Source organism: Ailuropoda melanoleuca, chromosome 3 (assembly GCF_002007445.2).
Source record: "Ailuropoda melanoleuca isolate Jingjing chromosome 3, ASM200744v2, whole genome shotgun sequence".
In the NCBI taxonomy this organism is placed as follows: domain Eukaryota; kingdom Metazoa; phylum Chordata; class Mammalia; order Carnivora; family Ursidae; genus Ailuropoda; species Ailuropoda melanoleuca.
The window spans coordinates 51,633,208-51,645,862 of NC_048220.1; the positions used below are offsets into that span (position 1 = coordinate 51,633,208).

General features: G+C 42.1%; 1 protein-coding gene across 3 annotated transcripts in view; it reads left to right on the forward strand.

The window, feature by feature from the left end:
- SV2C (synaptic vesicle glycoprotein 2C) overlaps positions 1-12,655 on the forward strand; it is a 213,014-nt gene that overhangs the window by 182,207 nt on the left and 18,152 nt on the right. For all 3 annotated transcript variants that reach the window (XM_002917214.3, XM_019797474.2, XM_034656383.1), the window contains 6 exons: positions 438-548; positions 1,000-1,088; positions 4,758-4,916; positions 8,211-8,344; positions 10,252-10,455; positions 10,928-11,087. In XM_002917214.3, coding sequence (XP_002917260.1) covers positions 438-548; positions 1,000-1,088; positions 4,758-4,916; positions 8,211-8,344; positions 10,252-10,455; positions 10,928-11,087 — 857 coding nt within the window. The remainder of the gene's footprint in view (positions 1-437; positions 549-999; positions 1,089-4,757; positions 4,917-8,210; positions 8,345-10,251; positions 10,456-10,927; positions 11,088-12,655) is intronic.

A 12,655-nucleotide genomic window follows, 5' to 3' on the forward strand; every position in this document is an offset into this window, starting at 1 on the left:
GACAAATGACATACTTCTCCGTAAGTCCTAGCTCAGATTCAGTCCGTGAAGGCTTTTCTCATTCCCAAGTTAACTTGGGTGTTCTGTAAAATACATCTCCCCCATCCAGTATAGATCTCCATTAGAGCTTTTTTTCTTTGTATGGTAATGCTGAGAGTATGTGATATTTTGTTTGCATTTCCATCGTCTAGTGCTGGACTTGGTACCCAGTGGGTGACCATGAATGAATGAACAAACAAACAAACAAACATTGATGAGTAGAGAAGAAGAAACCTCCCAAAAGTAATTTGTTGAGTAATAAGAACACCTCTGTGATTTAAAAAAAATCTAGAGTATCACAAAATAATGCCTCCATGTAATTCATGGAGGATTTCAAAACAAATGATAGGCTTTCAGAGAAGAGAACTCAGCACTTGGCATTGTGTTGCTTTCTACAGGTCCACAGAATCAAAACCCCCAAACAAATAGATGAGCTGATTGAAATTGAGAGTGACACAGGGACGTGGTACAAAAGGTGTTTTGTCCGGATCCGCACGGAACTCTATGGAGTAAGTAATAGACCCGCCCTGAGCGCCAGCCAACATGTCGTCTTTACAATTGGTCAGAAGCAGGGTTGATTGCGACCATTCCATGAGTGGGGCTGTGCCCCCTGCTGTCCGGGACACCTCATTTTCCTGCACTGGGACCAGGTGAAAGGACCCCCCTGAGATAAGTGGGCTAGCCAAGACATTCTGTCTTTGGGAAGGGAAGTTGCTAGGCAAGAAGTCTTGGCAGGGCTGGGACACACTGAAGTTTTAAGTTACTTTGTCCATTGGCTTCCAGGAAGCTAAAAAAGTGAAACTTACAGTATTTGGTTTCCTAGAGCCTTCAGCCTTGACATTTGAAGTTCCAATGAATCTGGCTGAAAGAAAAGTCAGTGTTTTTATAATTGGTGAAGGGGATTGGGGAGTGGGTCACTGCACAACCACACAAGGAAACTAACTCTTTAATATTTCACAGATTTGGTTGACTTTCATGAGATGTTTCAACTACCCAGTCAGGGAAAATACAATAAAGCTTACAATTGTTTGGTTCACCCTGTCCTTTGGGTAAGTAATATTTCAGTTCTTGGTGAGTGAAATCTTTACATTTCCACACGGTAACTTCCAGTCACGCAGCTCTCCTTTCCTACGCTGTTTGATGCTGTTAATATGTTAGGAAAGATTTTTTTATTTATTTCAGTTTAGATTTGCCAACCATGACAGTTTTTATACATGACTTACCTTATTTTGTCTTAATGCTGGGTGGCGAAACCAATAGTCCTTGGAAAGTCTGACGAGACTGTGCGTGATTTGCTCCCCATGGCTTCTCCACCCTTCTCTCCTTGTTTGCTCGGCACCAGCCACACTGGCCTCCTTGCTTTTCTTTGAACATGCCAGAACGTTCCCCTCTCAGGGAACTGCCTTGGCACTGCTCCCCAGACATCGCCCAGCTCATTTCCTCACGTCTTTAAGACTTGGCTCAGGTGTCAGCTTCTCAGGGTCACCTTCCGTAAGCACTTCCTTAACTGCAGCCCCTCAGCACTCCCTACCCCCTCCTCAGCCCTATTATTCCCCTAGAGCACCTTCCATCTTCTAATATACAAAACATTTCTTTGTTCTGTAGAGAATAAAGCTCTGTCTCCCCCTCTGGGGAAGCTCTGTGAGAACAGGGATTTTAAACTATTTTGTTCACTGCTATGTGCCCCTGGCACATGGTAAGTGTTCAATAAGCAGTTACTGAATGGATGAAACCACCATATATGTGTTCTAAGAAAAGAGGAGGTGGGAAGAAAATATCAGAATTTTATTTGCTAGTGGCTTTAGAATATTTGTGTCCAACTCTATTTTGCATAATTTACTGTTTAAAAGAGGCAGTTAGATAATACCCTACACTTTCAGGTCAGTTGGCCCTTAACGCCCTAGTAGAGCCTGACATCTACACTGCAGATTCTGTCTGTAAACATCCCTAAGTTAAAACGGGTGAGTGGTCAAAGATGGTCGATCTTTCGTACTGCCGTGAGGGGTAGTAAAAGGAGAGACAAGGCAAGTGTGGATCAGAGGACCTAAGGCCTCACTCTGCTCTGTGACTTGGAGACACTATCAAGTTTTATTTCCTTATTTCCAAGTTAAGAGGGTTGATTCAGAATATGTAAAGTAATTCCCACTCAAGTTCTAGAAGACACATTGATCAATGAAGGCAGAGAAGGCTAAAAAGTGTCTATTCTGTACTAAACACTCAACTAGGTACAAAGATAAGTAGTCAAAAGTTCTACTCTTGATGTGGAGATTTACATGGTAATATCTGATTTGCTTTTATTTTGTTATTTATTGATGACCACATTTTAAGCTTTGTGGTTTCCACAGTGCCTCGCATTTGGTGGATATTCAGTGAATGTTCACTGAATAAATGAAAAATTAGCTGAAACTCCTCCATGTCATTGATGATGTGTGTTCCAGGCTAGCGTGCTTCCCTCGTTGTTGCCACTTCCGAAGATTTTTGTCCCGAGTATATGAGTAGAGAGCAGTGTGGTAGATGTTCTATTCCTGAGTCATTTCTGATTTAACGGCCACCACTCACACACCCACAGTGATTCAGTCATGGTCTATGGAAAGAAGGGGTTGGACATCTATGGAATCGTAAGGCAGAGATGTTCTAGAAATCCTGCTGGCAGTGGTGATGATCAACACTGAATAATCTTTTGAGCACTCACTATGTGCGAGGCACTGTGCATCCCGTTTAACCAGGGTCAGGAAGGTGGTACTGTCATGGCTCTGATATTAGAGACGGGACACTTCAGGCTGAGGTGAGTGTGCATCAGAAGAATCACCTGGAGGACCACACCTCCACAGTTTCTGAGGCAGCCGTTCAGGATGGCACCGGAGAGTACATTTGTAGCAAGTTTTCAGGCAATGCTGAGCTTGTCCAGAGATCCTACTTGGGGAACCACCAACTTAGAGCAGCAACCTCTAAGAAATAAAATGCAAGCCACATATGTCATTTTAAATCTCCTAGTGGCCACACGAAAGAAAATAAAAAGAAACAGATGAAATTCATTTTAATAATATACTTTATTTAGCTCATTATGTCCAAAGTAGTGTAATTTCAACATATAATCAATATAAAAGTGATTAATGACTTAATTTTACATTCTTTTTTTTTCATAAGTCTCCAAATTTGGTATTTTATACTTAGAGCAGATCTCATTTGGACTAGCCACATTTTTTTAAAGTTTTTATTCGAACTCCATTTGGTTAACACACAGTATAGTATTAGTTTCAGATGTACAGCATAGTGATTCAACACTTCCATACAATACCCGGTGCTCATCACAGCAAACACACTCCTTAATCCCCATCACCTATTTCATCCATTCTTCCCCCTCCCGTGCCCACCTCCCCTCTGGTAATCATCAGTTCTCTGTAATTAAGAGTCTCTTTCTTGGTTTTCCTCTCTTTCTTTTTTTTCCCTTTGCTTGTTTGTTTCTTAAATTCCACATATAATTAAATCATATGGTATTTATCTTTCTCTGACTGACTTATTTCACTTAGGATAATACTCTCTAGCTCTATCCACATTGTTGCAAATGGCAAGATGTCATTCATTTTTATAGCCAAGTAATATTCCATTTATATGTACATATATGTATACACACACACAGACCCCATCTTCTTTATCCATCCATCAGTCAATGGACATTGGGCTCTTTCCATAATTTGGCTATTATAGATAATGCTGCTATAAACATCAGGGTGCATGTATCCCTTTAAATTTGTATTTTTGTATTCTCTGGATAAATACCCGAATTGCTGGATCAGAGGCATTTTTCCAAAGGAAGACCTACGAATGGCGAACAGACACATGAAAATGCACCGTCACTGATCATGAGGGAAATACAAATCAAAACTACAATGAGATATCACCTTACACCTGTCAGAATGGCTAAAATCAGCATAAGAAAGAACAGATGTTGGAGAGTATGAACAGAAAGGGGAGCCTTCCTGCACTGTTGGTGACAATGCAAACTGGTGCAGCCACTCTGGCAAACAGTATGGAGCTTCCGCAAAAAGTTAAAAATAGAGCTACCCTACTACCCAGCAACGGCACTAGCCACATTTCAACTGCTCAGTAGCCACATGTGGTTAGTGGCTACTATACTAAAGAGCACAGCAGAGTGACTGAGCTGTCACCTGCTAGAATCGTACATAAGAGGGTAAGGCAGAAAGTGGAAATAACCTGGACTTTCAGATAATAACCCAAATGACCCTTTCCCCAGCCTTGAACCACTTGAGAAATGGATCTCTGCCCTCAGGCTAACAGTATCACAGTACTGTGGAAAGCGAGAAATAGTCCCCATTAGTAAAGAGGTCATTCTTTAATAGTACTCAGTATTTTTGGACCCCAGGAGTTTGTACCACCAGACTAGGGGATGGGGTTCCCCAGTGAAGCCTGGGGTGATGAGAAAAAACATCAGGGTCAGGAAGCCCTGTGTTGGTATGATGCATGTCCCTGCCCAAAGGCAGAGTGCAGGACTGCTATCCCTGGGGCTTCCCAGGCCGTCTCTCTGGCAGGAAGGGGGCAGTACAGATGACGGCTCAATGATTCCTCATGTTGCAGGGAGCTGATCAGAATCACAAGTGCTTCTCCAGGAACCCCTGCCTCTCTGAAAATGTCAGGGAGGCAGTCACTGAACAGGTGCACTGATACCCATACACACTCCCGTGTCTTTGTCTTTGCAGGTACTATGGATTATCTGTGTGGTTCCCTGATGTCATTAAACATCTGCAGTCGAACGTGTTGCCCATTGGAAAGATCGAGAGAGAAAAATTTTCAAATTTAGGTGTTAACTTTACAATGGCAAATCAGTTGCACGTGGGAGCGGAATACGACAATGGCAGGTCCAGAAACTTCGAAATAACTTAAACTGCTATCTCTTCTGAAAAACGTCTTTCTTCCTAGCCTTCACTGCACAGAATCTTACACTGCTGTTTGCTTGTTTTTGTTGCTGTTGCTGTTGTTTTTTAGTTTGTACATTAGTAATTTTCAAACTGAATTTAAACACTTCCAAATGGGCTTTTAAAAGAAAGGGTGTATGTGTATCAGCCCTTGACTTAAAACTGCTTCTGAAACCGGCGCTGCACGTTTGTGAAGTAGCAGAATTAACTGGTATGAAAAGAAAATTTAGACGCTGGAAAGCCACAGAAATAAGTCACGGAAGAGAAGAGTGAGGAGTACGAGGAAATAAGATGGGTAATGGTGTTATTACTTCAGAGAAGGGACCCAAAGTGTAACTCGATGCCTGTCTCCTGCCCCTGAGAAAGGGGACCACTTTGCAGAAGCCCTTCCTTCTCCACTAGGCTGAATCAGGAAGTAGCGTTACATTGTATCAGGGAGATTTCCCTTAGAGAACAGGAATGATTCCCCAAAGTTCAGGGCTTTGAAAATACGGAATAAGTTAGCAAAGGACGTTTTTGAAGGTGGAATCTAGAATGCATCTTTTTTTTTTAAAGACTTTATTTATTTATTTGACAGACTGAGAGAGCGTGAGCACAAGCAGGGTGAGTGGCAGGCAGAGGAAGAGGGAAAGCAGGCTCCCCATAGGGGAGCCCCACATGGGCCTCAATCCTAGAATCCTGGGATCATGACCTTAGCCGAAGGCAGACACTTAACCAACTGAGCCACCAAGGCACCCGGGAATGCTTCTTGATAAGGAGAGAGAGCTGGCTCAGGAAGGTGGTTCCAGTGCATTGTTTCAGGGAGGGAAAGGGACAAACAAAGCCGTTTGTTTCTATGCGTAAGTTGTTTTCTGAACAAATAATGGCTGATGTGAGCTCCTGAAGGTTTACATCATTTTAGGAAATTATACCAAAGGCATAACTGGTAAAAGTAAAAATTATAAAAAACTGGACAAAGTTCTTCAGGGCAAAACCACTTGGAAGGATGAAAAAGAATTCTATAGGAGGCGTACGGTTTGTATAATGAAAGGGAGAATTATGAAGTAGGAGATAATTGTTTCAATTGGCAGTTGCGCGAGGGGCCTAATCCTTATGCAAGCCATGTAGGATCACTTTCACTCTCCCACTTAAAATACCAACCCGAGTCTGCGCTTGTTTTACCACGGAAACCTTAGAGTCACGTGCTCTGTAATGGTAGGGTAAACATTTACTTCATTTATTTTTAAAAGTATTGTTACTCCATTAGAAACGTCTGATATGTTTGTGTCTCTGACATATTTTGAATGACGCTTGTTAAAGTTCTAAGCTGACTCTTCAGTCACCACCTAGGAAATTTTTTACATTAGCAATATAAGGATTAGCCATTTTAATAGTATTAAAATCCCTGTGAAACATATATATTTATTTTAGAAGGTGTTAGAATTTTTATTCGTTTTTTTGTTTGTCTTTCAGGGAAATGTGAAATGCCACTAGCGAACTCATTTTTTACAAAGAGCTTTTCTACTCAATATCATAAACTGGCACCCCTTTTCGAGGCCGTGCTACTGCTCTGGATGGAATAGCCTCCGGGGTAGGCTCTCAGGAAACAAACCAAAGGTGTAGAGTAGGGCGTCTCCTTTGCTGGCACTCCATGAACGAGTGCTCCTCAAGAGTGCATGGGAAAGTGGCCACACTGGCCATCTCTGGGCGAAAGAACTGGGAGGCTCGGAGATGGCTGGGAAAAGACTTATTTTATCCTTTTTCGGTGTTTTCAATTCTGTACCCTGTGTACTCGGGCTGTATATTATCCATTCATAAAAAACGTTAAATGGTTTTCCCTTTCTAAATTCAGTTTTATTTCAGAAAATTGATAATATTCTTAAAACGTGCCACTATTAGGGCAGCTGGGTGGCTAAGTTGGTTAAGTGTCTGACTGTTGATTTCAGCTCAGGTCCTGATCTCAGGGTCGTGAGAGCAAGTCCCATGTCATGCTCTGCACTCAGTGTGGAGCTAGTTTAGGATTCTCTCTCCCTCTCCTTCTGCCCCTACCCTGCTCACTCATTTTCTCTCTCTCAAAAAAAAAAAAAAAAAGCCATTATTTACCCTTCTTTAATGGATAAATTTACGGTTTAGATGGTTTTACTCCCGACCCCTGGAGTAGAGGTTGAAATAAGATTACTTTTTAAGATGGTGGTGTGTTAGGCCACAGCGCACTTCAAGCTGACAAGAACAATCAGGCATTAAGGTGAGAACAATTTTGAAAGTACTAAAGGGTCTTATAGCTTTTAAGTCAGTCAGCTTGCTTGCCTGGGACGCTCAGACCCTTTCTGCCCTGAGTGGTATTTGGTGTAGTAACCTATTCTCCATTTGAACAAGCATTCTCCTGTCAGTGACTGGCTAAGTATATGTTCATGGTCTCTCAGTAGCTTACTGAGACGCAATGATGACTATCGATCCATGTTTTCTGGGAGTTCTTACCAACACAGACAGATCTGAGTTGCAGACTCTTTTAAGATGTTAGGATCATCATGACTGTTATCATCTCACCATCTAGAATCCCCCCCTTGCAGCACCCAAAAAGGTATCTGAGCAGGTTTCATTATTCTATGCTTTTCCACAAATAAGCAGAGCTCTCTCATCACGCTGCTTGGTTCAAGGAAGACCTGTTGGCTTTGAGAAGAAAAATATTCATGGAAAGTAGAGTGACCTATGAGTTTCTTTCTATGAGCCCCAGGTCCATCATTCCTCACATAAATGAAGCAGAATTCTCATGTTCTCTCTTCAGAATCACCAGAAATCCCTGTATAAGAATGAAGCCCTGAATTTTTAGCTTAGGAAACAGACTTTCATAAAGAGTGAGCATGGGAGCACATTCTTAAGTTAGAGCCATTAACCTCAAATAGAGAATTTTCAAATAAAGGCATATGATCAAGAGCAAGAGGGTAGGATTGAAAAATAAGGAATCGGTAGCCACAGTTAATCTCCAAACTCTCTACCTCCAGTAGCATCCTCCACAGTCTTTTACCAACATTGCCAAAGCTGAATGAAGTTCTCTTGAACGCCAGCTCTTCTGCTGGAAAATAATTTCGGTGAGCCAGGAGATAGCCAAAGGACAGGCTGCATGAGGAAAAGGGGGGAATCTAAGAGCCTAGAAGATCTGGAGGCTAATGTCTTTCTGGAGAGGCTGTGGTGGACAGATCTCTCAACCCTGATGGACACAGGCATTGATAAGAATTTTTCTCTGTGTGTTTTGGGCAGATTTGTAGGGATGAAGTTCAAATCTGTAACTTTCAAAGATTCACTGTTTAAGGCCTGCGTCTTTGAGGATGTGACTTCAGTGAACACCTACTTCAAGAACTGCACATTTATTGACACTCTTTTCGACAACACAGGTACGTGTGCTACTTAGCTCTACCTGGGGCCTCTTCACATGGCCCAGTTCTTGGCAGAAACCTGATACCGTTGTGATAGTGTGGGCAGAGGCTTATGGGGAAAGTAGATATTGAAGTGTAAAGGAATGGATTTCCTTAATCAGATTGGATCATAGTTAATCTTTTATTATTGGTCTCTGTCGGATTTAATGCAACTGGGACTTGCTGAAGTTCCGAGTTAAAAACAAAAACAAAAAAACCTTGGGGCACCTGGGTGGCTCAGTCGGTTTGAGCATCCGGCTCTTGATATTGGCTCAGATCATGATCCCATGGTCATGAGATTGAGTCCAGTGTCAGACTCCGCACTGAGCATGGAGCCTGTTTAAAATTGTCTCTCTCTCCCTCTGCCCCACCCCCACCTACCCTGCTCACGTGTGTGTACAATTTCTCTCTCTGTCTAAAAAAAAAAAAAATCCTTTGAGTAATTTTTTTTAAAGATTTTATTTATTTATTTGAGAAACAGAGCACAGGTGGGTGGAGGGGCAATGGGAGAAACAGACACCCCGCTGATCAGGGAACCTAACAAGGGGCTCAATCTCAGGACTCTGGGATCATGACTTGAGCCAAAGGCAGATGCTTAACCCACTGAGCCACCCAGGTGCCCCTCCTTGGAGGGCCCCTCTGTTTGAAGAAAAAAATTACCCTGTGGTTTGTTTGTTTATAAATCTGGCTTCAAAATTTGATGTCTACTTAAGTGATCATGCCTGAGCTATAGTGAATAGAGATGGACAACATATTATGTTGGCTTTGCCTAATCAAATAGTTTTTGAGTCCAATCCTGGTAATGGAGTTTGGAAAACTCCCCAGGGGAAAAGAGGAGTAGGGGGGAAACTGATTGAGCACCTACTATATGCTGGTTCCTACTCTCATTAGACATCATTCATTATCTCATTTGGTGAGATAATAGTGGAGACTTGGAAAAATTAAGTAATTTGGCCACATTCTTAGACCTGGTGACAGCGAACTTTTGAGACCAGTTTTATCTGATTGCAGAGCCCATGTTTTCTTACCTCTACCCTCCTTTGAGTCCAAAATAAGAGCCCATCACTGGTAGGAGTATAGCGCTACCTTGTTGCCAACCCTGCCTTCTTGGTGCTCAGACAGGAAGCAGCTCTGCCCAGCTCCAAAGGAAAGTGGAACCAGGTGTCTTCAGGTTTTTTAAAACAGTGCTGTCACTATCTTCTAACCCATTCAACCTCAGAAAACCAGCTTTTTAGACAGGTCTTGATCAGCAAGGAAAATAACAGTTTTATTCCCACTGCCTTTTAGCAGAACCCACCATTCCTCTGCAACCCCTCCTTGGATAGGTCCAAGTTCAAGGAAAAAAAAAAATCAGCTGCAAATGCTAGCGACCTTCCGATAAGGGCGACTCTTACTCCTTTGTGCGTCCTCCCCTTTGACCTCAACTTCTATATCCAGCCTCATGGGCCCAACGAAAATCCTTTTCGTTCTCTTTGCCTCAGAGTCCCATAAAATAGCAATGATAAGGCTGATTCATACACATTTTGAAACAAATTGTTTTTGTAATTGTAGTATGCAAGCTATTAGTACTATAATGATAGTACTTATGTAACATGATAATTAGAACAAAGTGACACTATAAAGGAGTAAGCAAGTAATATAATTATGACGGCCAACCATAAGAAATCAGAAAATAACTGGACCCTTTAATGTGTTTTTTTATTCAACAAAGGTATCCTTCATTCAGCTACTTTGTAATGTGAGGTTCTAGACTAGCCCCTGTGCTTTGACCAGGCCCTGAAGCCCTCAAGTTTACAATGCGATGTTTCTTTCCTGAATTCTTAACTGGCTTTCTTAGACCGGTGCACAAGTGTAAAGAGCTTGATGAATTGTCTTTGTGTCCACAGATTTTGAGCCGTATAAATTCATTGATAGTGAATTTCAAAACTGCTCATTTTTGCACAACAAGACGGGATGCCAGGTTACCTTCGATGATGACTATAGTGCCTACTGGATTTATTTTGTCAACTTCCTGGGGACATTGGCAGTGTTGCCAGGCAACATCGTGTCTGCTCTCCTGATGGACAGAATTGGGCGCTTAACGATGCTAGGTATGTGCTTGGTTTCACGTAAAATAAAAGAGCTGCCCTTGCCGTCTCCGGGGAGCCTGGTTCCCACTGTACTCCCTGCCCCATTAGGGATTTGCATCCCACAGAGATGAGGAGAAATCCCTTAAGACCTTTCATTAGGGCTAAATTTCAGTGAAAATTATGTCTAATTACATTTCATTTGAGCAGCTTCCATGAGTTGACAGACTGAAGAACTAATTATGTGTGACTAACGTATGTTTTTCCACTTAAGTAACTGAGTAATTGACGAAGTGCATTTCATGTTGCTGCGTTCAGAAGGCAGTTGGAGAGGCACACCTCTATACAGGTGAGGCTACCTGTACCTGAACTTTTGGAGTCCAGGCCACAGCTTCCCCTTGGGATTCAGTTTTACTGAGAGATGTCAGAGACCCAAGGATCATTCTCTCCTAAGATGATGGGAAACATGGCACCCTTTTGTCTGCTTTGTTGGCAGGTGGCTCGATGGTGCTTTCCGGGATCAGCTGTTTCTTCCTCTGGTTGGGCAGCAGTGAGTCCATGATGGTAGGCATGCTGTGTCTGTATAACGGATTGACCATCTCGGCCTGGAACTCTCTGGATGTGGTCACTGTGGAACTGTACCCCACAGATCGCAGGTATGTTGAAATGGGCCTCTAGGAAGAGGCGCTCTGAGCTTCTTGGGACCACTGAGAAGTAGAAAAATAAGCCAAACTGTCATTTCCCAAAGGAAGTGAAAATCCAAAAAAATACCTGGTTTATGAGGTTGTAGTTTTCACTCATACATTTTAAAAAGAAAATGTCAGGGAATATAGTTGCTAGCAGGAATAAATAATAAGGGCAGTGAAACTAGTGAAGGGATTTAATTGTGTCTATGACTTAGTTTGTTGGCTGACAATATGAGCAACCTATAATGAAGTCATGAGCAACCTATAATGAAGTCATGAGGGGCAGGATTTAATAACCTCTCTTGTACCACATTTTGAGCTGCTAATCAATCCTGAGAGGGCTCTTACCTTCCTTTGCAAGTGTCTGCATGACGTCTCTATTAAGCAACCACAGAGAAGTCTCTAGACCATATCTCTTGACCTTCGTGGTCTATTGGAGGAAAGCCCAATCTATTTCCAGGTACAACAACAACAACAAAGATTACTTTTAGAAGAAAGTTATACGTCAGTCCCAACGTGGAAACAAAAAGCATCTTATATAAGAGAAAGGACTGAATGATAGACTTTTGGGGTCGAGCTGTAGCAGCTGAATAATTAAGAGAATAGAAGCCCTGTTTTTCCATTTGACATAAGCAAAGACAAACGGCCTTTGCCTTCTTTTATTTCGTATATACTTTGTCACCATGGGAGCCCTCTGTGCTGAAGGATGGGGTCAGTATTTTCTGAACTTTGAAATGCAGGAGGGATTTTTATAGGACTCTGCAGAGACATTTGAGATGAGAATTTTCAACAACATCTATTACTGACCTTATAGGAACATTATAGGAACTATATACCCATCTCCTGCCGAACATCTCAAACTCTTATGGACATATGCTTATCAAATGTTCTACTAGACCCTCAGTAACCTCCTGTTGAATATTTAGGCTCTGAAAGGAACCGTATACTCCAATACAGCTTCTCCTTCATTCATTCAACAAACATTAATTCCCTTCTGTGAGCGAGCACCTGGAATAGATGCCATGGACCTTGCGATGAGGGTGCTGCCAAAAAGAAAGAAGGGAGAGGAGAGGAAGGAGATTAAGACTCTGCAGTATCCACTGAGCATTCTTTCATCGATCTCTCTTCCTGAAAACAGGGCCCAGCTGGGGATTAAACTATACATTTAAAATAAACCCCTTAATAGTTAAGCAAGGTTATGGCATAGCCAGACACATTTTTCTTATACATGTAAGAGTTTGATACTATTTTAGATGAATCAGTTGCTTATCCCTCTACCATAAGGAACGGAAGGATGAGTATTCTTCTATGGCAAAATCTAGCTTAAAAAAAACAAAACAGAACAGTGAATTGGGCAGGTTCCTCTGATGAGAAACATGGACCTGCTGTAATTTTGTTGTTGGAATTTGGTAAAATTTCCCAACAGAATTTGTTGGTGAAAACAGAAATTGCTGTTTGTGTTTGCTCGGGTCCTCTGAGAAGCAGAGGACAGGGCGGAACTAAATGTGCACAGATTCTAGTAGGAGACATGGTTGTGT